The following is a 25,799-nucleotide window of genomic DNA, read 5'->3' on the forward strand; positions in this document are numbered from 1 at the left end:
TAACTTGGCTCCCTCCCCGGAGTTTTTTGTGCTTTCTCATCTTGCAGGAAACCCTGGGATGCAGGCCGAGCCTTCGCGGTCCTGTTGGTGTCCTCCCCCGGCTATTGCTGCTGTTATTATTATTGTTATTATTGTTGTTATTCTATGGTCTAGAGCTGGGGCCTGTCTCAGAAAGCAGGTTTAGTGAAAACTCTGAGTTTGTTCACCCTGAGATGAGGGAAACTCTGGCTTTTCAGTTTCAGAAAGAGAGTTACCTTAAACTTGTGGTCAGTAACTGACTCTGTGACGCAAACCTGCTCGCTGGCAGGTTTTCTTCTGTTTCATTTCCTCATTTATTCAGTCCGTGTCAAAATGCATTCATTAGTGGAGGTTTACTGTCTGTCAGAATCTAAATCCTGGTTGGATATTAGTTTAGTTACTCAGGACTTTTTAAAGCCACTGCTTTTATATACATCAGTCATTTCTTTGAACAGCAGTTTTTTCTCTCACATTCAGATATTACACAGCATGAATTCATCCTCAGCTCAGAATAAAACCTCTGCATGTACTTAAATTTACTACATTTGTTGAAGTAGCAGACATAAAGTCACTGAATGTTGTTGAGCTGAGATACAAATAGACGTCTAAAAATTTAAAATCTACTATATTTTAACCTCGACGCCTTTTCAAGTACAAATCACCCAAAAAATTATTACTGATCAGACTGTGAGTTTACAGTCATGTCTCTGTGTCTTTCATCTAATATATGTTTTAAATCTTGAACTATATTTTTCATTTTCAGTCGCTGCTTCCTGTGTTTTGTCCGTCAGATTAAAGCTGAACAAATATATTTAAAATGTAACGTAGCTGCAGCCTGATACACAGTCAAATTCCACTTTATCATCATTAAGGAAATGTAAGTCTGGTAAATGATGAACTAACGGACAACACTGAATAAAACTTTATTGCATTAACTTATTGACACTTTTCCCGTTTATTTTTTTTTTAAAGATTAATATCTCTAAATCCACTGGATTAAAATGGAGGCTCTGCCTTTTACTTTCCTGTTGCCATGGTGACTCGTAGTATCGGGGCTTCATTGATGATGGCTTTTTTTATTCATCATGCACGAGCTTTACTCAGAGTGAACATACTCAGAGTTGACTGAACTGACTCTGACCAGCTGCTCTGAGGGTTCATCAATTCAGAGTTCAAGGTTAAACTCAGAACCTGCTTTCTGAAACAGGCCCCTGCTCTATGTGAAAAGTGCCCCGAGATGACTTTTGTTGTGATTTGGCGCTATATAAAGAATTGATTGATTGATTGATGGTCTACGGCATGAGATGCGACAATTGATCCAAATCACAAGCAGTCTGTTGATTTGACCATTTCATACAGAAAAGTTGTGGTCATTTAGCAAAATTGCAAGCTGTGGTAAGTATTGCAGAGATCTCTTGAATTTGCATGAATTATTGCAATCACAAAATTGCAATTCACTGGAGGGACTATTTAATCTGAGGATATATTGCTGCACCCTCTAAATGTGATGTTGATTAAAGCATGACAGGCTGTAAAGTTTTACAAAACTGTTACCTGTTCTCTGCACCGGTGCTGAATATTAACAAAGTTGGATAAACTACTTTTAACCCGGTAGGTCATCAGTGGCACTATTCACACTTCCTCCTCTACTGTCCAGTCTCTTTGACTCATCAGCTATTGAACTGAGCTTTTATATCTGAACAATATGACCAGGACTCACATTTTTATTTCTTTCTAGCTATGTGGAAAAGTGATGTTTTCATATCACAGATGAACAAAGGCATTAAAATGTGTCTTATAATTAAAACATGAGATTCAGCTGCTATTAAAGAAACATATGTACTGCTGAGTATTTACAAAAACAAAAAAATATCCAGACATAAAGCATGAACCACAGGTACATAATCTATATAAACCTTATATCCTGATTTGGGTGCGGCCCTGAAGCTTTCTGCTTCCATCAGCATGTTTTTCTTCCTCTTTCTGGGCATTTTCCACTGAAAAAATGTGGTCTTACATTTGAGGATGTGAAAATTAAAAGATGTGCTGGTTTTAAAGTCATGTCATCCTAGTGGATCTTATTGAGTTCATTACTAATAACAAATGTACTATTACAGTAAATGCACTATTCCCCCCTGTTTCAGTCATACTTCCTGAAACATCAGTGCCCACCTGTTTTAGGACATAACTTGGCCTTTAAAATAATGAACTATATACTTGTAGCACAGAAAGGGTTTGGGAAAGTAGTGTAAAGTAAGATGCTACCACAACAAAGGAACTGTTGTTCAGAGCTACATTAACACATCGTTTATTGTACAAAAATGAAACTTTAGGCCTTCACTGTATTCAGGATGGGTTCAATCAGACTAAACCAAACACACATTTGCATTTTCACACCATACATCTAAAAAGCAATTAGCATTGATCTCCAGACCGAAGTCTGAGTCAAATTCTGATACAGAATTTGTTGCAAGGTGTTTTAAAAGAGCCACATTGCACCGTTAGCACCTTTTTTCTTACAGCTTACAGCAAAAAGTCAACTTTACTACGATTTTACAAAGACAGTAAAACTTTTTAAAACTGATCAGGCCTGAAACATGCAGATCCCAGGCTTTATAGACCTCATCTCTGTTAAATTATTTTGAGAGACAGGTCATGTGGTAGATTTCTTGTGATAAATTTCAGTTTCCATTTACTTTTATTTGAAATGTAAAATGTTTGCAAGTTTGTAGTCATTTCAGAAATAAATGCACAATGGAGCACGTGTAAATTTGTTCATGTTTTGTGGCTGTTTAAAGTAGTGCTGTCACTACACAATTCTTTAGTGCCAATTCTGTTGCAGGTATCATCATGAAGTAACATTAAACTAAGTGAAATATTGTGACAACAGTCTGACTCAGTGTGACTCCTGGAGCCAACTGTCAATCACAGCTGTCAATTAACACCCACACAGCAGACATCAAAGCTACTACAAGTCTTCAGATCTTATTAACAACCAGTGTATTAGGTGCATTATCGCCACCTTCTGCTTCGGCGTGTGGACCAGAGATTAAATCCGACCCATTAATCCCGAACTCCAGTCTTCCTAAAATCTTCCGTCAGATATTGTCTTTGTTGATCATACTTTGTACTATCTATGATTGTATGCATAAAAGTCTCCTCAGCCAGGTGGAAAAAATGTGTGCATATATTGGTATCAGCATCATATCGGCAAAAATGAGATGGAAAATATCGGCATATCGGATATCGGCAAAAAATCCAATATTGTGCATCCCCAGATATAAATGACAGATGAAAAAAAAAACTGAAAACGAACCCTTTAATCTAAACTGGTTGAGAGTGCTGACATTCACTAAACTTTTACTTTGCTTCATTCAATTTAATATAAAAAGGTTTAAGATTTAAAGTGACTTCAGTCAGAGCTGTTCTTACTGCACATTAAAACAGCTGCATTATGAAGTTTACGGTTTACTTCTCCCAGAACTGCTGCAAGTGGTGTGAATGTTGCTGCTGCACAGAGCCTCGTGCCTCTAGAGGTCCTGCAGTCTTTCACTGTTTTCTTCACTGAATCTTTTTTTATTTCCCAACAAATTTCAAGTCAGCTTCAAGTCAGTGTTCATGTCTGACACTTTCAGAGTTCTAGTAAATGCTCTTGTTAGGTCTATTTCTTAAGCAAGTAAAGTCTACATATTTATAATCCATCATAAATCATAAATACAGCTGTTCACATCATATGTCTCTTAATTTACAAATAGTTGTGTATTTCTACAGAAAAGAAAAAGAATGAGAAGAAATGAGCAATATATTTTAAAGCTCATGAGAAACCTTGAGAAGCAAATTGAAGGGAACAAACACATTCATTGGTGTGAGTTAACGCCCAGGACACTTTGGTTCTGAAGGTTGTCTGATGCATTTTAGAAATAAGGAAGTTTACTTTTACACAAAGAGGAACACACTCCTCTCACCAAGTCTCAGTTAGAGCCAAAATATCTCTCAATGATCTATTTTTCTTTTCTGAACAAACGCTTCACTAAACATTTTCTTATTGCTTCTTTCAGTTTGTTTGAATATCTATTGGTGACACTTGACTTTAACATCGTCCCCATATTTATCATTTATAAATTGTATATTGATATTTAATAAATGGTTATAACTCCTGCTATTTATTTAATCTTCATCGTTGGATATCTCCTGGGATATTATACAGTATGTAAAGATTTGTATGAGGTCATATAATGGGGTCAAAAACAAAATTATTCATTCAGTAATGTACCCTTAACCACCATCATCATCGTCGTAATGTTGCAAACAGAGAGAGAGAGAGAGAGAGAGAGAGAGAGAGAGAGGAAGGAATGTTAACTTAAATCATCGTCAGCTTCCTGATTGATCAGACAGACATATAGAGGCAGTTCTCTGACAGTTTGATGATTTTCTGCATCAGGATCAAACTCAGAATGAATATCCACCATGTTCTGTTCTTCTGCTTCTTATCAGGTGAGGACTGATTACCTGACTGTGTCTGTAAAGCTGCAGCACAAACTGCTTCTGGACATTCATTTTGTTCATTTTAACAAATGTCAGATTTTTATCACACAAGTTTTCATGTTGCTGTCATGTTAATTAGTTTTCCTGTCGTTCTCTAAATGATTCTGTTACTAATTACAACATCTCTATAATCTAATCTTGTAATTTAACTAAATTAAACATAATCTAATTTAACAAAACATATGAACCATCCATCATGAATATTTGTTGCTCATTAATGTGTTTGATATTAGAAAGTATGAAAGAAAAACATTGAAAAACAGACATTACACAGAGACACTGTGACTACAACTGCAGCTACAAGTAGAACAACAGCAACTGCTGTACAGTCAGTGAAAACTTTGCTAATGGCTGCCTCTGTATCATCTCTGCTTCTCTGTGAACTGATGGATTAGCCCTCATTAATCTGCAGTCTGTTTACAGTAAGTCTACAATACACAAAGTATTGATCATCAGTATTCACTGTTCATCTTTCCAACAGCACTGCAGGATGGAAACACTGGACTCGTCAATGCAATAAACCTTTTTGCTGGAGCTGAAGGAGGAAGTGGTTCAATTATTTGCCACTTCACTTCATCTGGAAGCACCAAGTTCTTCTGTAAAGGAAAATGTAAAGAAGAAGACATTCTCATTAAAACAGATGGTGTCACAGCTCAGAGTGGCAGATACAGCATCAGATATAAAGACGGATTTTCTGGAAGAAGAACTGTGACTGTGACCATCACACAGCTGACCAAGTCAGACTCAGGACGGTACAGATGTGGTTTGGGTGGATCTTCAGTCCCAGATTCTTACTGGGACTTTGAGCTCACAGTTACAGATGGTGAGTTTCTAGTGAAAGTCATAAAACCTGATATATTTACTATGTTCATCCCATTTAATGATTCTGAAGCATAAGAATAAATGAAGTCAGATAGAATTTAATTAAATTGTTGAAGAATGTGAGACGTTTATGATATATTGACTCAGTGTATCAATGTTGGATGAAATCATTACTCCAGCAGTCAGACTGGTTGAACTGGGCAGCTCCCAGTGTGACTCTGTGGATCTGTGTAAATGTGAAGCAGGAAATATTGTGATCAGACTTCAGCATCTTACAGGAAGTACAGACAGTAACTGTTGATTGTTCATCTTTTCAGCTGCAACGTTGGATGACAACACTAGTTTCATCCATACAGTAACTGTGGGAGGAGATATGACATATCCATGCATCGATACTGTCTATGGAAGCAGGAAGTTCTTCTGTAAGAATGAATGTAAAAAAGAAGAAGACATCCTGGTTGAAACAGAAGAGAACAGAGCTCAGAATGGCAGATACAACATTGAATATAGAGAAGGATCTCTATTTGGACTGTATGTGACCATCAGACAGCTGAACAAGTCAGACAAAGGACGGTACAGGTGTGGTTACGGCAGAGCTTTGTCTCCAGATTCATCCTACACGTTCTCGATCTTTGTTGTCGATGGTGAGTTTTAAATTTAATTTTCTGTTCACATTCTGTTCAATGAATATCAATTTTTAAATGGTTAATATTATGAAAAGTTGTCATATTTTCATTTAACCTTTTCATGCATGAGTTATGATAACCTCAGTCAGGAGTTTTTTTGTTTTTATTCTCCTTTAGGCATGAAAATAAATATTTGAACTTCATTTTTTTTAAACATGCACTTTTCAAGGAGTTTTTACATGTCCACTCAGGTGGACAGCGTGCGTTGATTTTTCAATTGAAGGAATATGTATTTAATAAACCCATTAATAAAATGATATATTATTTGAAAACTATAAAATAATTTATATTATCAAAGCTGATAAACTAATGTTTTAACACATTTTAACATATTCTAATACTGTTCAGTGCAATGCAAAAACACTGAACTTTGTTCCTTACTCTTCAGCCTCTCCCCTCTGTCTTAATGCATTTATTAGCACATGAGTTACAGATGACTTGAAATGCAGAAGATCCTTCTTTTCTAATCCAGACATTCTTTTGAGGTGCCAGGCATTCCCTCAGCATCCTCAACATCCTCAGCAACCCCCAGCAACCTCAGTATCCCTAGCCCCCTCAAAACTGCAAGTTACATTCCAATAACATAAATCAATTGATTTAGAGCCAAAACAGTTACTCCAGATGAAGTATTTTCAAGAACAACAAAGTTGCAGTAATAGTATAATTGTAGTTGGAACATAGTCAGCGATGCATGGTGTCCAACTTAGTGGACAGATGATTAATTGTCATTTTCTCCAAACATAAAATCAATACTTGGAAATTTTAACAATTGTATTACTCCTTAGTTGTTACTTGATGTTACAAAATTTTACTTACCTGCAAGGGTCCACTACCATAGAAGGATTGGCAAGATATTCCTGAGCTGCTGACCGTTTCCGGCCGGCCAGCAACCATCTTGGTTTTGAGTAATTTGTGTTGCACTTACAAAGGCTGGCCAATGGATGGCAGCATATAGGAAGACACACTAGAGTCTACTGTGGTGGCTGATGTTCAACTATACCATCAAAATCCATGCATATATAAGAAAATGGCTTTTGAATACCTGCAAACTGTAGTGACCACTATGCATGAAAGGGTTAAAATAAAAAAAGAATGAATTTTGGGGGTGACCTGATAGCTGAGTGGTTACCACATGGGCACTAATACCCTGAGCAGTGAGACCCCAGTTTCATCCCTCTGCCTTCTTTCCCAACATGTCCTGTCTCTCTCCACTATCATTATCAAATAAAGGCATGAAATGCCCCCCAAAAATATCTGAAAAAAATAAACTTTGAATACAAAATTTAAAGAGTGGATGGAAATGACATGACAGAAACAAATATCTCTTTTTTCGGGTTACAGTCAGAAGTTGATTTGTGACAACAAGAGGAGTGCTGAGGTTGGCAGAGTCATACTAGTTGTCCAACCTGGGACCTTTTCTATATTTCTATTAACATTAGGTAACATAGAGAAGAACGGTTCCTCAGGTTCCTTAATGTTCAAGACATCATACTCTAAAATGTTTCTAAAGATGAAACTCATTTGTAGAGTCACAAAGTAATCTGATGTAAAATGTGTTGCCTTTATAATGTTAGTTTTTAAATTTACAACAATCAGTTTGTACGATTTTTAAAAACCTTTTAAGACATTTGTGCTTTTATGTTTAATGTCAGAAAACCAACCTGTGGATGTTATTTTCTTACTCTTCTGTAATCAAAAATCAAATAACAATAATTTCTTGTGATTAACAGAACAAACTCACTTCAAATATTCTTAATCATTTACTTCATTAACATATTTAATGCTGCGTATTTCTTGTGTATGTGATCGATGCTGTCAATATGATCTTTCTGTCTAGAGCAGCATCTCATTTCTCTGCATTATTGATTCAGTATCTGATTGTTTCAATGTCTTTTCATTGTTCACAGCTCCAACCACTTCAAAACCAAACCGGACTCTCCGACCTTTTCCAACATCAGTCCCATCAGCCTCCACACCAACAACAACACAGAGTTTAATCTCCAGTTCAAGTAGCTTCACACCTTCATCATCTTTCCCTGAAACCACAGAGCAGTTTACAGGTACAGGACAGTTCATGTCTGTCTGTCTGTCCATCACTGTCTCTCTGCAACAAAACGTCTTCTTAAAACAGTCAAATACAGCATAACAACGTTGTCTAATAAGTGTAACAAGATGGTCCAACATGTGTTTCTGCACATAAGACAGTTCAGCACCTAGAAGAAAACATTTCACATTTAATTTTACAATAAATTTCCTTGTTATCTTCACGTCTAATGTTTAAACACATCCTACGTTTCTAATGATGTAAGATAATTATTAACATGTGATGTCAGCACATGACAAGTCAAGAAACATTCAGAGCAAAGTCTGAGATGTTTCTTCAACAGGAAGATCTCATTTATGATAAAGGTTCCCTGTGTAGTTTTCTTGTAAACAAGGTTATATTTATATTCAGTGTTACTCACCAAAACATGCTGAGTGTATCCTTTAGGTCCAACATAAGTGTTGACTATGTTTCCTCAATCATAAATATTTGTAAAGCTGATTATATAAAGTATTTTAAATCTTGCATTGCTTGCAGTCTTCTTCTCTCCTGCTTTTGTTGGTGCATTGCTGTGTTTCTGGGCAGGTTCCTGCATCCTGTAGATCAGTGGGATGATGTGAAACCATTGGCAGGATTGTGTATCACGTCAACCACGTGTGCACAACGTAGATCCACATGTAAAAACAAGCTACTTGTGGTCAGAAACTCCACAGGGAACCTTTAAGCTTCTAATACAAGACAAAAGATCCCAGTCTTTTAAACTACTACATGTCTCTCTCTCTCTCTTCCTTCCCAGCCGTCTCTGAGGTCTCTCGCCGATATGACTTCTGGCCTCTGATTGTATGTGTGGCTGTGATTGTTGTGCTGTTGGGTGTTGTTCTGCTGCTCCTCTACAAATTGCAGAAGAAGAGGAACTCTGGTTTGAACACTAGAGGAACCTCAGACAGCAGAAACATGGTGACTTCCTTTAACTCTGTATGTCTCATGTTAACTCTTACTGTTGGCAGACATTTTATTTTTCCAGTTAGGAATAAACAATCTCATGTCTGCAAATACTTCACTAGTATTAACAAACCTCATCGTAATTACTGTTACTAGAATTCTACCTTGGTTACTGCTATATTTTAGGTTTGATGTCATTCTTGTTTTATTTTAAGTTATTTGTCAGCTATAAGGACCGTCCTCCAGTCTCCACGTATGAAGACAACATCTTCCAGAACCTGGATCTGGACTAAACCTACTCTACACTCACAGCAAACACATGATGATGTTTGGATTTGGATCTGGATTCTGTACTGTGCAGGTTAACATGTACTATAAGGTTCCAGTTTGTCCTACTTTCTTTCTTTTTTTTGTTTAATCAGCAGATATTAACTATAAACATGCTATTTTTCACCTCTATGCTGATGATACACAACTGATCATGTTTCTTCTTACTTGCTTATTCTGAAATGTTCATTCTGTCTTCATAAATGTAGATGTTGTTTGATATTGTTCTTCTACACTTTGAGCCAACTCTGTCTCCTAAAAATTACATTCATGTTCGACTAAATTGCAACAGTACACGTTTTGTTAGAAACGTAATGCTGCTGATTCACATTTTTTTCTCAACATGATGAGAAAATGTTGTTAATCCATGTTTTTTAGTTGCAAAAATGTTGTACTTAATGTATGAATAAAATGTTAAGAGACAACGTACCTGGTCGTTGTTTTTTTTTCCAACAAAATATCTGATGTTGCAGTAAAATATCAGCTGGTAGAAACTCCAGCAGTATGAAAGTGTTTGTGGTTGTGTTCAGACTCTGGCAGCACTTGGTTCAGGTCAGAGAAAGATCCTGGTCTCTGTTCAATACAGAAAAAGTCTGCAGTAACTTGAAGCTCAACATGTTTATGAACATTTAAGCCACAGCAGCATCTTTCACTAACCTGAACCAAACCTGAACACACACAGGACTCAGGATGTGAACCCGGGTCTCTGCTGTCAGAGTCCTGCATCTTGTAGCCCCCCATCCACACAGAAATGTAGCTCCATTCATTACCATGATCATCATCCAGGCAGAGATTATGTTTGATAATACGTCAACACACAAAATTAGAAAAAAGTGCTTCATGTGGCCAACCAACCCTGAACATAAATAAGTGTCTCAGTGCCTGCGTTTGGTTGAAAACTGCTAAACAGTTCTTTGCTCATTCAGGCTACTCCAAAGAAACTGATTTGACTGGTCACCAATGGTTGTTGGTCACATAATCACAGACAAACAGCAGGTCAAACTGTAAAACTACAGCAGCTCAGCAACAGTCCCACTGAAAGCTGTCTTGATATAAAGCATTAAAGGACCAGTGTTTAGGATTTAGTGACATCTAGTGTTGAGGTTGCAGATTGCAACCAACTGAATGCTGCTTGCCCTAACCCCTCCTCTTCATGCATGTAGGAGAACCTATGGTGGCTGTGTAACTCACGAAAAATGCGAAAGACCCTCTCTAGAGCCAGTGTTTGGTTTGTCCGTTCTGGGCCACTGTAGAAACATGGCGGTGCAACATGGCTCCCTCTGTAGATATAAAGGGCTTGTTCTAAGCTAACAAAAACACAGCAACAATTGATTATACACTAATTAAAACATACTTATTAGGGGTGTGCCCGAATACAAATACATTATTCAGCAAAGCTGAAAATAGTAAGTTGGTTTTTTTTTTTGGTTTTTTTCCCACTTTTTCTATCTGTCGGTGGTACATGCCATGTAGGGGCTTGTCCCTCCATGATGGTACCTCCTCCTCTTTTTCTGCTGCCTGAGGTATTCACTTAACAGTTCATCTTTGGGGGCCATCTTCCCGATGTATTCCTGGATCTTGGTTGTTTCATCCTGGACAGTGGCTCTGACGCTCACCAGTCCTCGGCCTCCCTCGTTCCGCCTAGTGTACAGTCTCAGGGTGCTGGACTTGGGGTGAAACCCTCCATGCATTGTGAGGAGCTTCCTTGTCTTGATATCAGTGGCCTCTATCTCCTCCTTTGGCCAGCTTACTATACCAGCGGGGTATCTGATGACTGGCAGGGAGAACGTGTTGATGGCTTATATCGTGTTCTTTCCTTTTGCTCCTCCACTTTTCAGGACCTGCCTTACTCTGTGTAGGTATTTGGCTGTGGCTGACTTCCTTGCAGCCTCCTCAAGGTTCCCATTTGCCTGCGGGATCCCAAGGTATTTGTAGCTGTCCTGAACATCTGCAATGCTGCCTTCTGGTAGTCCAACCCCCTCAGTTTCAATCATCTTCCCTCTCTTCGATACCATCCGACCGCACTTATCTAGTCCGAATGACACTCCGATGTCATTGCTGTAGATCCTGGTGATGTGGATCAGTGAGTCGATGTCTCGTTCATTCCTGGCATACAGCTTGATGTCATCCATGTTGAGGAGGTGACTGATGGTTGTTCCACTTCGGAACTGGTATCCATAGCCACTCTTTGAGATGATCTGACTGAGGGGGTTCAGGCCTATGCAGAACAGCAGCGGGGATAGTGCATCACCTTGGCATATGCCGCACTTGATGGTAACTTGTGCAGTTGGATTTGAGTTGGTCTCCAGAGTCCTTTTCCACAGCCCCATTGAGTTCTTGATGAAGGCTCTTAGTGTCCTGTTGATGTTGTACATTTCCAAGCATTCCAGTATCCATGTGTGTGGCACTGAGGCGTAGGTTTTCTTGTAGTCAATCCAGGCGGTGCACAGGTTGGTCTGCCTGGTCTTGTAGTCTTGTGTGACCGCTCTATCAACCAGTAGCTGGTGCTTGGCTCCTCTGGTGTTACTACCAATTCCTTTCTGGGCCCTGCTCATGTATTGGGCCATGTACCTATTCATCTTAGCCGCTATGATGGCTGACAGGAGCTTCCATGTTGTACAGAGGCAGGGTATTGGCAGGTAGTTGGATGGAAACACACCCTTCTGGGGATCCTTCATGATCAGGACTGTCCGTCCTTGGGTTAACCATTCTGGGTGGGTCCCATCCATCAGCAGTTGGTTCATTTGTGCTGCCAGGTGTTCATGGAGTGCAGTTAGTTTCTTTAGCTATATATATATATATATATATATATATATATATATATATATATATATATATATATATACACTATGTAAATATTTTAAAAAGTGTTATGATTATGATTATTATTATTATTATTATTATTATTATTATTATTATTATTACAGCTGATGAGTTAATTAGCTATCTAATCAACTAAGCAACTTGACCTCATCCCTGAAGTTTTCACTGATGGTGTTTTTGTTGGTAAATAACAAGGAGACATTAGCAGAGAAGATAAAATATAAAGATTTCTCAGTTTCAAGAATAAGGCCTTCACTGAGATAGTGTTTAAAACACTGCAGTGTTTTTTACAGAGTTGTAACAGAACACATGGTACGAATGACAGAGAGCAGAAAAATATAGAACAAGGATTCTGTAACACCAATTTCATGTTTTCTCACTAAATGTGTTTTCTGTCATCACTCACTGTGTTAAATGCTTTTCAGGAGGAAGGAAGTCCACCTCCATCAGAGGTTAATCTACCAATCTGTCAACAATTCCAGCTTCAGACCAATAATAATGATACAAAGCTTGTGCATCACTTGTGGATCCTCCTCTTCTCACCACTGTGAGGTTGACTGACATGTGATCAGAACAGAGGTCACTAGAGGTCGCTGCTCCGTCACTTTTCACTCTGACATGCAAACAGTCATGATGTTGTTGTGAGTCCATAGTTTATATCAGTTTCACCAAACAAATTTTATATATATTGACTCACAATCTGTTATTTTCTCACATTTTCCTACTTAGACAGATTATCCTTTATGTTTAAAAAATGCTGATGATTTCTATTGATTAATTTTATTACTGATGTCAGATGTTCTAGTCTTTGATTTAGTTGTTTTTGTTGATAATTTCCTCTGAATGATGACGGCTTTGATCAGTGATATAATTACTGTGTTAGATTTTAATGACTTCTTTCCATTTGTTGTAATACATAAAGAATAACTAAAATTTAGATAATACCAATAATAATAATAATAATAATAATAATAATAAATAATAAATAAATAAAATAAAGTTAAACTTTGATGCTGTTTTGATTTTCATTTAAATAATACCTGTGATTGTATTTTATTACTCAGTTTATATTTTTCATGCTACATGCTGACTGTTCATTTTGAGTTGATTAAATCTTGATTTGAACCGTTGAGGTTTTCCATTGTTTCAACTTTAATGATTGACTGATTCAACTTTGAGTGAAATTCTATACATCTTATGCTATTGATTAGTCTGATACTGCTTCATTTGACCTTTGACCTCACTAGATTTTTGATATTCATTCATTGAGTTTGACTTCTGACATTACTTGAGTTAATGATAATGGCTAAGGTTTTAATTTAGATTGATAAAATGATTGATTATTGCTCAGCTCTACATTGAGACTGATTTACTGATTTACAGAGGTTGGTATATGGCCAAAAAAAAAAGCATTTTTTTCCAAATTGTGTCTCACAGTTTTCTCAAACTAAATTTATTGAGAGACAGCTAAACACCTGGAGTCACCACAGTCACACCAACTTTTGTGGGCATGAAAATGAATAAATATTGAAAAAAACAAAGTCCAGGAAGTCTTGCTAAATATTTGGTTCCTTCAGTGTTGCAGACAACCACGGAAAAAAACAAGACACTAAGTCATCATCAAGGTCGACAAACACATAATGAGTCTGAATTATATACCAGCTGTGAGTGGCATTCAACCCAACACATATGGCCACGTAAATGATGAGTAGAGGGTGTTAAAACAAAAGCATGAGCCCCATACATACATACATACATAAATAAATACATACATACATACATACATAAATAAATACATGCCAAAAAATGTGAATCTACAGTAAGACTCCTGAAGACGGAGTGCCTTAGTTTTTTTTACATGGTTTTCTGCACCACTTAAGGATAAATACTTAGCAAGACTTCCTGGATTTTGTTTTTTTGCATTTTCACCTGCCGTACTAATGAGCACCTTTCACATGAGCCATCAGACCCATGCAGCGCTTCTTCCTCCTGTTGTAAATAAATATTAAAATTTAAATGAATTAAATGTAAAATAGTGATGTGTTTACTGTCCTCCCAAGAAATTTGACAGCATCACTTGTTTCAGCAAACATTGAAGAATGACTTGCCAATACCCTTATCATGAAATTGTGAAATAATCCAATTACATTTTTAAACTCAGCTCATTCTTACAAAGTAAGGTTATTTTATTCTCCCTTATTTCACAACAACAAAGTTTCAGACTGCTGAAATCAGACACAGCTACATGTTAGAATCAGATGAAGAATGCTGCGTACAGTCTCCTACACTAAACTAGCTGTTGATGGTCAGTGCTTCCTCCAAACTGTAGACTGGCTGCTTGTTAAACCACAATGTCTTGTTTTCTGTTTCTCTAGTGTTAAATACAGAAGATGAGAGGTGACGTGGCTGTAGGTGGGTATAAAGTCCTAACTGAAGGATCTGAATCAAGGGACAAAAGTAATGTAAGTAGTAACGAACGCAATTCATTACTTCTGCTGTTTAATTAAGCAATGTGATCACTTGTTCAATGAGTAATAAATCATGAGAACCTTGGCAACACTGGCTGTTATGTGCTTTCCAAAATTATTGCTTACAGTGTAAAATTACTTTGCAGGAAGCAGGAGGCTCTTCAAATGAAACAGAGGTAAATGAATACACTTAACCCTCAGGTTCAAGCTTAACCTGACTCAGCTCACTAAATTGTTTGGGTAGATCAATAAATCTATTAATCAATCAGTCTCTCTCATCAACAATCTGTCTGTCTATCTCTTTAACCTTCTTAATCTTTGGTCTCAATTCATTTTTCTGCTGATTATGATCACAGGATGTTTTGTTTCAACTCAACAAGAACATTTTTACAATCAGTATCACTCCGATCCACGTCTGTGCTGACCTGCATTGGGTCTTTACATTTTTAATCATAGTAAAAAATATATATATATATATTTAAGTTATAATTTCATTTATTAAATTAGCATCTGAAAGATTGTTTAAAAAATTCAAAGTAAAGAAATAATAAAAAGGTCACACTACTCTATATACCACTTTTTTAAAACAAGTTGACAAAACAGAATGTCAGTTCTATTCTTATCTTTCTTTCCTCTCTTTGAATTGTGATTTAATTGTTTTGTTTTAAAATTGAACGGGAATTTTTTTTTTTTTTTTTTAATGTTACTTTTTATTTATTTATTTTTCCATTTGATTATGTGTCTTGTGCTTCCTTTTTACTGCTTTAACAAATGCAGCAACAGCTTTGTTTCCAATCATTGTTTTAACTAGTAATGCCATTTTTTTTATTACAAAGCCTTTTCTATCAACCAACAAACAGGACAGAGCCCATTCTGTGATTGGCTGTTGCTTTGGTCTGAATAAGTAAACAGCCAATCACATGACTGGTTCTGTCCTGCACAAAAAAAAAAAATGGTGTTACTAAAAATGACCTGGAATAAATGTTCTTATCATGAAAAGAGATAACATTTCATAATAATGGGCTATTTTTTTTAAATAAATGTATTGAATTATTTAACGATTTCATGATCATATTACATATTTATCTGTATATATGTATATGATCATTTATTTCTTAATATCTTATTAGTTTAATATTGAACCCTCTAGGTCTCCATAATTAGTAGTTTCTGTACCTCTTTGACAGTTTCTCAATTATCATTTTTGCAGACTCATCACACATAACAGAAATCCAGAAGTCTGATGATGCTTAAACTTCTACATGATAGATGCCTCTATAGTCAACAAATATTATTGTTTTACTGCAAATATAATGTGTTCATCAGGAATTGAAAGATGTTTTCTATCAGCTGTTTCTCTGTTCACATTTGAATTAAATGTTTCCTCTTTCTCTGTAGAAATGTTCTCATGTCTGCATGTTTAATTTTAATTTTTTTACTGTAATTAGTCCAGTCTTCATCTCTCAGATATACTGAACATGATAATCACGTAGGATGACTTTTAACTTGTGTCAGATTATGTTGTTAGCACAGCAAGATAGATAACAGGAAGTTAAAGCTACAGGAAACTAGATCTTTATTTTCCTAATTTCTAAATCCAGCTTTATGTTGGCATAAAGACCTACTGTGCTCAGTATCTGAAGGAAGCGTGTGATCAACAACCAACACACTGGCTGCTGAAATATCTCAACAACTATTGGATGAACTGTAATGAAATGTCATGGATGTATTATAGGAACTAGATGGCTCCTATTCAATTGAATGAAAATTTCTTGTCTGGTGTATGAGCCATAAAAGTTTCTAGCTTCCAGGTTGTGTCGTCAACTGAATCTGCGCAGTAGTGTTACCCCTGCTGGCCCTGCCCACAAGTTCCCACTCAGCCCATGGACTTTACATTGTTATGATTTCACAGATTTTAAAACTGCTTTTCTCAGCTCAAAGAAAGTTTTACCTTCATGGATCAGAAATTCATAATAGAAAGAGTCATAATTGACTTTGTTTGCAGTTCAACGTGTCCTGTCAACAGTTTTACAGATGTCTCTTTTACAATGGTGTGGTCTATGGGGAAAATGCTTTTGGACCACAGGGGATTTTTTCACTGCAATACTGTGAGTGGCCACTGGGCTGCAAGGATGAGAAGTGGAGCTGTATCAAATTCTTATTTTACATCCATGAATTTGGTACAGACATTCATGTTCTCCTCAGGATAATGTTGGGACAGGCAGTAGTGCGTTTGGTTATTAGCAATAATTCATAATTATCATAGATAATTATGAATTATATTGTTAACCTTAATCAATAATTCGGGCACCAACTGTTGGATCTGTGAGGAACACAGTTGATTATTGGCAATAATCATCAATTATCAAGGATAATTAACTAATTATGACAATTAATAGAATTATTAATATGAATTAACAAATACGGGGCACCACCTGGAAACCGGGACCAATAACCAAACCAGGTAGTCTCATAAATGGGAGTTCACCTAGAATGTTAATATCTGAGAGATATCAACATTCAAGGATGAACAAAGAAGGGTGAATTCGAGCTCTGACTCCTTCAATCAGCCACTTTTCACAATATTACAATAATGACAGAAGAACTTCTCTTTAAAGATATAACAGTGTTTATTAAACTTTGCAAAATTAACAAAGTTAACAAATGCTTCATTCAATAAACAACTATCCTAAAATCTAATCCTACCAAACAAACACAACAGCTATGTACAGGGTTGGACACATGCAGGGGAATGCATGTGCGTGCGTGTGTGTGTGTGTGTGTGTGTGTGTGTGAGTGTGCGTGTGACAAGATGGCGACAGGGCCTGACGGGATGACGTCGTCGGTCTGCGACGCGGACGTGACTATGGGAGGAAGTCACGTCGCGCGAGAACTGGATGGCAGAAATGTGGCGGTGTTTAGGTTAGACAGAAGCAAGACGGCGCCGCCTGGTGGACGGCGTCTCACACTCACCCACTTCTGTGAAAAACACACGTGTCTGATGGCGGATAAGGAAAAACAAAGCGAAGCTTTGTCCGATGTTATCTGACCATCAGATGTGCAAAAGATGTCGGTGAAGGGAAGGGAAGCGATCGTGAGAGGAAGAGAAGCGGCTTTGTCCACAGACAGTGCGCGTACGGACGGCAGTCTGTAACGCACGTTGTCTGGTTTCTAATCGACAAAGCAACTTACTTTCTGACTCACAATGGCACAAACACAGCAGTAGTCCCGAGCGGGACAAACACAAAACAGTCTAGCGTGATGAACACAACAGGCAGCAAACTTAAAATACTCCTAAGAGTAAACAGAGAAAAATGGACGCGGCGGTCCGTCAACAGCACAACAAAACAATAGCAAAGCTAAAAGCTAAATGCTATACAACAGCAACTGATGCTGATAGAAACACACAATTAACACTGCCTCTGCCCAGACTCTGCCTCTGCTTCAGAAAGCGAGCTGGGTTTGTGTGTAATCCGTCGTTATGTCCGGCTTTGTCCTGGGCTCGGATGCAGACGGTGGCCGTTCTCGCACGGTCGGCGAAAAACAGGGCAGCTGGCTCTCAGCGGCGTGGCGGAGAGAACAGCAGAGTCGACTCAGTGAAGAACTGTTTCTTCTGTCTCGAGGAAATTGAGGACGCTGGTTGCAGCAGCGGTCTCTCTCGGATCCCGGAATGTGTTCGGGCGAAGTCTCGTCTCGTAGCGAGGGGAGTCTTCGATGAGGGAAAAACACGTGCGTGGGGTACCCCCTTTAATCAGCTGACTCACAGAGGAACAGGAGTTACCCCTAGCTCAGTGACATGGGAAAGGCGTGTGCTTCAGGGCCCATTCAGTTTTTAAAGGGGCGGTGTCACGGTCACGGCTGCGTCATCAGGACGCTCCGCTGTGCAGGAGCGTCTCCGCCAATGAGACTGTATGTTGACTGTTCCCTGCTGAGGTGTGAAAATCGCAAAGCATCCTTGGAAATGGAGTTTGCAATGGACTCCCATTGTCTGAAAGCAGCATTTTTGGCGCTATTCCTTTGTCTCGGGGAAAACAAAGGAATAAAGCACCTCGTGGTCAGGCCTCACAGGTTACATGTGGGCCTTCTCTGTGTGACCTCATGGTTTGAGGCCCAACAATAAGTTATACTAAATTTGGTGATCTCCTGACTTTTCATCAGGTCAAAGTTTTATTTTGCTCAATACTTAGTTTATGACTAAACACCTGCAAAACCGATGACATTCCCATCAGCCCCAGCTGTACTTTCTGCTTACTGATAGCAAATGTTATCATGCTCACATGCTAAAGCAACATGGTTAAAATCGTAAACATTATACCTGCTAAACAGCAACAGAACAGCATTGTCTCTGTGAGCATGTTAGCATGCTTATGTTGCATTTAGCTCAAAGCATTGCTGTACTAAAGTACAGCCACACAGAGCTGCTAGCACGACTGAAGACTCTTTTCATGCCAATCAATCAGCTTAGGACTCAGAAAGAAAGAGAGAGCTTTGAGTATAAATCACTGGTTTTTGCATGACTGACATCAACATCAATATTTGAGAGTTTAAAACCTCTGATAACATTTTTGAGAAGGATCCTCTAAATATCCCTGAAGCATTGTGATGTAACTATGCACTGAGACATTTTAATGTGTAAATAAACTTGTCAGCGCTCTCTGGTGGAAAAATTCTGTAAATGAAGAACTATTACTAAATGAACATTGACATGTTTCATTACATAACAGCCATTATATTGATTATGTATTGATTACTTTTCTAGGAAACAGAATGTAAAACTGATTAACAGTAACAAATTCATGATTTTTAGTTTCCTGTAGCTTTAATGAATCAAAACATAATTATTAATTTGTTTGTAAATGTATATTTCTTCCTGTCTTTTTACTCACACTCTTATCATTACACAAAATAAATAAAACTTCCATTAAACTTAAAGACAAACTCTTTCTTGCTGTGTCTGACTCTCAGCTGCAGTGGTGGTAAATAACTCATCATATGTATTCAGTACAATTTGGAGGTACTGGGCCTTTGTGTTATAATTTTTTTATATTTTACACTTAACATCTGTGAAAAAAGAGAAGTGCAGTGATGACTTCACACCATTTATTATCCGACAAATAAAAAGAGGACATCACATTCAGTGTGTTTAAAACTTCATTTTTGTGTACAATCAAGAAAGATATTGAGTTATGAATGGATTTATGAAAAATTAAGCCCATAATAACTTTTGATGTGTGTGTATGATATGGTTGAAATCATGATCACAATATTAACATTAGCCATATGACCATGCATACTGTGAGATTATGGATATAAATGTGTCAGCTGTTTACACCTTTAACCCTTTAATATCTCTGGGTGTAATAGTCTGTTGTGTGTAATGTTGTAAATCAATTAGTGGGGCATCATGGCAATATTGGATTTTTATATGATTTTTGGGGACTGTCCTCCCATGAAAAATGACGTAGCAGGTCATGTCAGTCACCCAAAAACAACATATAGTACGTGTGACCTTGATTCTTTATTTGCACTTAAAGCTGGAGTGCAGGACTTTTGTCTCTCCCTTCTGGCAGTGAGAGTAATTACAAAAACACTGTTGACATGTGCTTACGTCATAGGCTCCACCCTAGCCTACTCTGTTGCTATTGTGCCTGTAAAATGTTTTGAGCGTCTCACAAGAATCAAGAAATTACTTGTTTCACTATCAGAATTTGATCCACTTGGTCTGATAACATTTGGAAAGTCTAGAGGAGCTGCACAATTGAATTATTTTATCCACATTCAAGTTGGCAGATGGCTAGCCAGAAGTTAGCTGCTTGACTGGCGGAAGTCTCTGGTGTACATGCACAGTATGCATTCATCAAGCCAGTGCGGGAATGTCAAACTGGGCACCAGATTAAAAACTCTGTATACTGTGAAAGACAGAGAGATTTATCGGGCGGTGATAGACTTAATCAGCATGGTGTGAACTCATTTGACAAGGGCTTGAATGTAATGGATGTCAACAATTCCAGTTTCAGACCAATAATAATGATACAAAGCTTGTGCATCACTTGTGGATCCTCCTCTTCTCACCACTGTGAGGTTGACTGACATGTGATCAGAACAGAGGTCACTAGAGGTCGCTGCTCCGTCACTTTTCACTCATGCAAACAGTAGAGTTTAATCAGGAGGTTCTGACTTTGACTGTAGCTGCTCTATCAGCCCCGACTGTGAGGTTTACTTACTAATCTGTTGTTTGATCTCACTATCAGTCAAGGCCATTGGTCATGATGCTGTTGTGATTTCATGGTTAAGGGGGAACCCTAATATCGGGGGTAGCGGTGCAGCGGGGAAAAATTACTCCCCTAATTGCCATGACTCACTAATTGATTTGTTCCTGTGGACTTGTTTTCTTTATGGATAGGCTATGTGATCAGCTGACACTTTATTAAACACCCATTTCTTGACATATTTTTCTGGATCCCACTGGTCCAAAGGAGGCCCAACTAAAGAAATGAACATCAGTGCTGAGACCTTGTTCGTTTGTAGTTGCATCTGTAGTGGCATTATTATATGGTTCCTTTCAGAGAATTATCTTTCACAGTCAGCGCTGCTAACAGACAAAACACAGACAAGCAAAATAAACATTTCAAACAACACAAAATAATGTCTGACTACATGAGAGACAATGATGCTACAGTGGTTCACTGTCAGTCACAAATACTGGAGACAGAGCGGTATGTTCATTTGTTGTTGTTGTTCGTTGTCGATATTACCAATTAATATTACCAATGTTATTGCATGGAGAGATTGGATCAACCAGCTGTTGCCCACATCAACCAGCTTGAACAATTAACGATCTGGACACATTACTTTCAGCTGCTGGATATTGGCTTATTTCTGTGTTTAAACCCTGCAATCTGCAAAGGATACAGTAGAAACAGCAGCAGCCTGGATAATAATACAAAGGCAGAAAGTCACAGGTTTAACTCCTCCAACTGGCCTGAAATCATGTGTGAAAAACCAGTAAATATACTGCAGGCACAGCTGCTGACAGAAAGAGGAAATCATATGATACAGAGAAACACTAGTTTTTTCTGGGTAAATAAAAGTTCATGTGACTTATAAAAGGGGAAGCTAAAGGGCTATGAGAATGCTTTCAATGTTTTCAAGTTACCTTACCTTCCTTACCTGTCCACAAAAACACTTAACTCTAGAAACACAAGATAAAAGGCGTCATATCGACAGTCTAGTTGTCAATTCGGCATCAATATAATCTACAAAGATAAACTCTATTTCTGTACAAACTTTACATTTTGGATTTTGTCATCTCAACTCGCTACCAGCCTCTGTTGGTCAGTCGCTATCTTAGTGGGAGAAAATGGTGGGAATGAGAGGCAAACCGTTTCAAAAGTTACATTTCTCACTAAAATACGTGCCGGTTGGTGGATCAGATACACGCCGAATTAAACACAGGCTCATAACACTGTTATTTCACCATTTATCATGCGTGTGTGTGACGGTTTTTGGCTGTAACAGTAACTACTACTGGTGCTGGAGAGAACGCATCTGGTTGTTGACAATGTTCATGTCATAGAACTTCACTATTGGCATGATCCAAGACTAAAGACTTATGATAATATTAAACATGTTTGATTTTATCGGAACATCAAGACAAGACAGAGACTGACTTAATACAGCTTGGACTGAGTTTTATGACCACCTTACACCAAATGATCAAGATGATGGGAGGGCGCCACAACTCTAACAAAGCTCTCATGATTTTATTCTGACAATGGAAATTTGTCTGCAACAGTGAAACCTTTTGAAAAGTCGGTTGGTGTAAGGCCGGCATAACTTATCAGAGAAACAAGTTGAGTAAATGTTAACACCCTGTGCCCGCCGAATAGCCTTGGAGAAACAATGATTTTTAACGTGAAACTGCATTATTCAGTGTTTTTACTGGTTTTAATCACAGATCTGTTTGTTTTTGGGAGTAGACCTCTCCAGATAATTCAGCTCCCTGTAAAAACATCTTGAACAATGAACACTGAAGTAATCCTAACCCGGAGAAGCTGGTTGTTTAACAATGGAGACAACAACTCCCATGATCCCATGCTACTTCACATCGTCATCACATTCTTTTGTTATTGTTTTGAAGGAGAGAGAGGTTCTGTTATGACGACCCATGCATCACCTGTAGTTTAGCCTTTAAGCATTAAGTTGGATGGCAACGAGCAAGGACAATGGATAAAGAAAGGTATTTCAAATGGCAAGTTAAGCTTCAAAGCCCTGTCAGATGGGTCTGTCGACAAGAACAAATTTATTTGTAGTTACTCTTGGTGTGAACTGAGTTAATACTGGTGTACCTCTAAATCTTAAACACCATTTGCTGGTAAAGCACACAGCTAATGCTAATGCAGGCAGCTTTGTTAGCCCTGAACCATCCCACTCGAGCCAAAAAAAGCTGCCTTTCGGTCAGGTGAAAAAGGAAGCATACAACACTACCAAAGCAAGACTGAAAGCTGGCATCAAGGAGGCAAACAGAGACATCAGCAGAGACGGGAGAGAGACGTCAATACCAACAACTCCAAAGATATGTGGCAGGCGATCCAGAACATCACAGGCTACAAAAGCAGGAGCGCTCCCATAATGTGAGGTCACGTCGCCACATGAGCTGAACTCATTCTATGCTTGCGTTGATATCCTCAACAAACAGTCAGCTGTAAAGACCACTCCATCTCCAGAGGACCTGCCACAGTATCCACAGCGGATGTGAGAAGAATCCTGCTGAGAGTGAATATATACATGTGTATATATAAAATAAGGGATGTCAAAGTTAACCTGATAAATCATCAACACAAATTCATTTTAATGCCACAATTTTTTCTGATGGCATTAACACAGGTTCTGTTATGACGACCCTTTGACTCATCTGTAGTTTAGCCTTCTAACATTAAGTCTGATGGTGACGACAGATAATTAAAGCTGCAAGCAGCGATGAAAAGGCCCTGGCACCTTGCGTGCGTCGGAGGGAGCACCAGCCATTGTATCACTACTGGAGGTCCATTGAGACGGCTCTGAATTTTCAGAATTATCGAACACTTTGTGAATGTGCAAAATATTATTTACTGTGTGTAGTACGTGGCGCTGGAGATAACATATTGGAAATAGTGTATACATTTGCAGAACTTCCTGTTGCACCTAGGCAATACTACATAAGTGAAATATTAATGCAGCAATACATTTACCAGAATATAATCGATATACATTTTCATGAAAATTAGACATTGCATGTAGGAGATAACTATCACTTGCTGTGACTCTAGAGAACACCCACTAATTATATGTCGCTGTATATCATGTGTAGACCACACCATGTAAATTTCATGTAAATCAGACAATGTTGTCACATTATATTTGTCACATAAGGCTGACTTCCTGTTGTCAGTGGGTGGCGCTATGACTATGACTCAATATTGACATGTAGATGTACACACTTTGAAATTCAACTTTGAAATTTCATGGGGTGCGCTATCGAGCCATATTGCCACACCCATGTCCAAGACCCATAAACCATATAAATTGTGATCATTTGTACAATTACATTTGTATTACAATGAGGTCTTCACACTACTCAGTGCTCAGGCCTTAATAAATACTGGTGTGATGGAAAAGCAAAGCTCTGAAAGACTGTACATCAGTCAGGTGAATCATCCTGAACTTCTGTGAATCCAGAAAACTAAAAATATGTCATCATTGAATAAGGAATAAAAAAGTCTTCAGCCAATATAATGTACATGCAGACACTGCAGACAGTCATAAGTTTCTCACTGCAAGGTGCAGTCAGTGACTCTCACTCTTTGACCTTCCTGTTTTTTTCTAACCACAACCAGTGTGACATTTTATCTCAGCAGCTGCAGACGGACAGAAAGAGAAACTGAATGAGTTTTGAACGTGAGCATCGGAATGAACTCTTTTGTCTCTCTCATGGTGTTCTGATTGTAAGATTGACTGAGTCTGAGAACTTTTCAAACATTACAGTTATCTACAGAGAGCTTTTCACTTCATCACTACAAAACATTTTTCCTTTAATTATTAAAATGTTAAATCTCTGTTGAGCTGTACTGGAAAATGTTGTGTAGTCATGCACCACTTATTCAGGTGATATTTTAAAGTTACACAAGTTAAAGCTACTGGACGGTATAATATTCAATTAGTCATAATAGGCAAACATATAAAACTGATCTGTACTAACTATTGCAGGCTGTAGGAGGACAACTGCTTGTTCTTTAATACTCCTACAAGGCTAATCTGACCACAGCGACTCCACAGACTCACAGAGCTGCTTAACTGTAGATTCTAACCCAGCCATCCTTGTTGAATTAATGATCATTTTTTATAATTTAATATCAGTTTGATGTCAGTTGTTGTGGAAATTTTCTCTAGAGAAAGAAGGCACGTGGAGACATAAAGAAAGCATTAAACATTGTTACCTGTTGAAGCAGTTGTAAACACTGTACAATCCATCACATCATCAGTAACAATTATACAAATGTCCAAACACAAACAAAAATACAATCATCTTGTATTTTTGGAGAGAAAGCATGTTGTTCAACTGGCCCTTTCCCTAAAGCCAGCCCTTTCTCTAAAGATTGTGAACTCAAACTAGACAGCTTTATACCTCTCCAGAAGCAAAGCTAAAAACAGTCTGGTCCCTAAATGGACACTTCCACAAACCGTTACACCTTCTTACAAACAAGTATGGTCTCTAAAACAGTAGGCTTAAGACAAAGATATCTCTAGTTAACCCCAGAGGTCAGCAAGCAATCCTCAGATAGAAACAGGTTCAAGAGTTCAACTAGCCTAGGAGTAGGATTTCTTCACCAACATGTGTCCCCAAAATGACGATGACATTACATCACATTCAGTTGATAACAAACATTGACTCCTTAGTTTGAAAACATTTGTAACATATATACAAAAGATTTATAAAATGATAACCTACTATTCAATTTTCTTTCACACAGTATTACATTCATATCAATTTTTTTTAATCTCATCTCATTCATTGTGCTTACATAAAAAAGGATTTTTTTTTCTTTTTTTGTCAGAAGCTGAATTGTGTTCTGTTTTCCAGCACAT

At 37.9% G+C, this 25,799-nt stretch overlaps 1 protein-coding gene and 1 long non-coding RNA gene across 2 annotated transcripts; both read left to right on the top strand.

Moving 5' to 3' along the window:
• Positions 1–3,480: 3,480 nt before the first annotated feature.
• Positions 3,481–5,950, top strand: LOC122982317 (polymeric immunoglobulin receptor-like; the record flags this gene model as incomplete). The annotated part of the gene is made up of 3 exons (XM_044351504.1): positions 3,481–4,512; positions 5,045–5,386; positions 5,703–5,950. Coding segments are annotated over exons 1-3 (660 nt in total), but the record flags the coding sequence as incomplete, so codon positions are not given.
• Positions 5,951–5,953: 3 nt separating this feature from the next.
• LOC122981839 lies at positions 5,954–8,925 on the top strand. The gene is made up of 3 exons (XR_006403335.1): positions 5,954–6,029; positions 7,979–8,080; positions 8,912–8,925. It is a non-coding gene; the product is annotated as an uncharacterized LOC122981839 (long non-coding RNA).
• Positions 8,926–25,799: the final 16,874 nt, after the last annotated feature.

This window comes from Thunnus albacares, chromosome 5, assembly GCF_914725855.1.
Source record: "Thunnus albacares chromosome 5, fThuAlb1.1, whole genome shotgun sequence".
Taxonomy (NCBI): Eukaryota; Metazoa; Chordata; class Actinopteri; order Scombriformes; family Scombridae; genus Thunnus; species Thunnus albacares.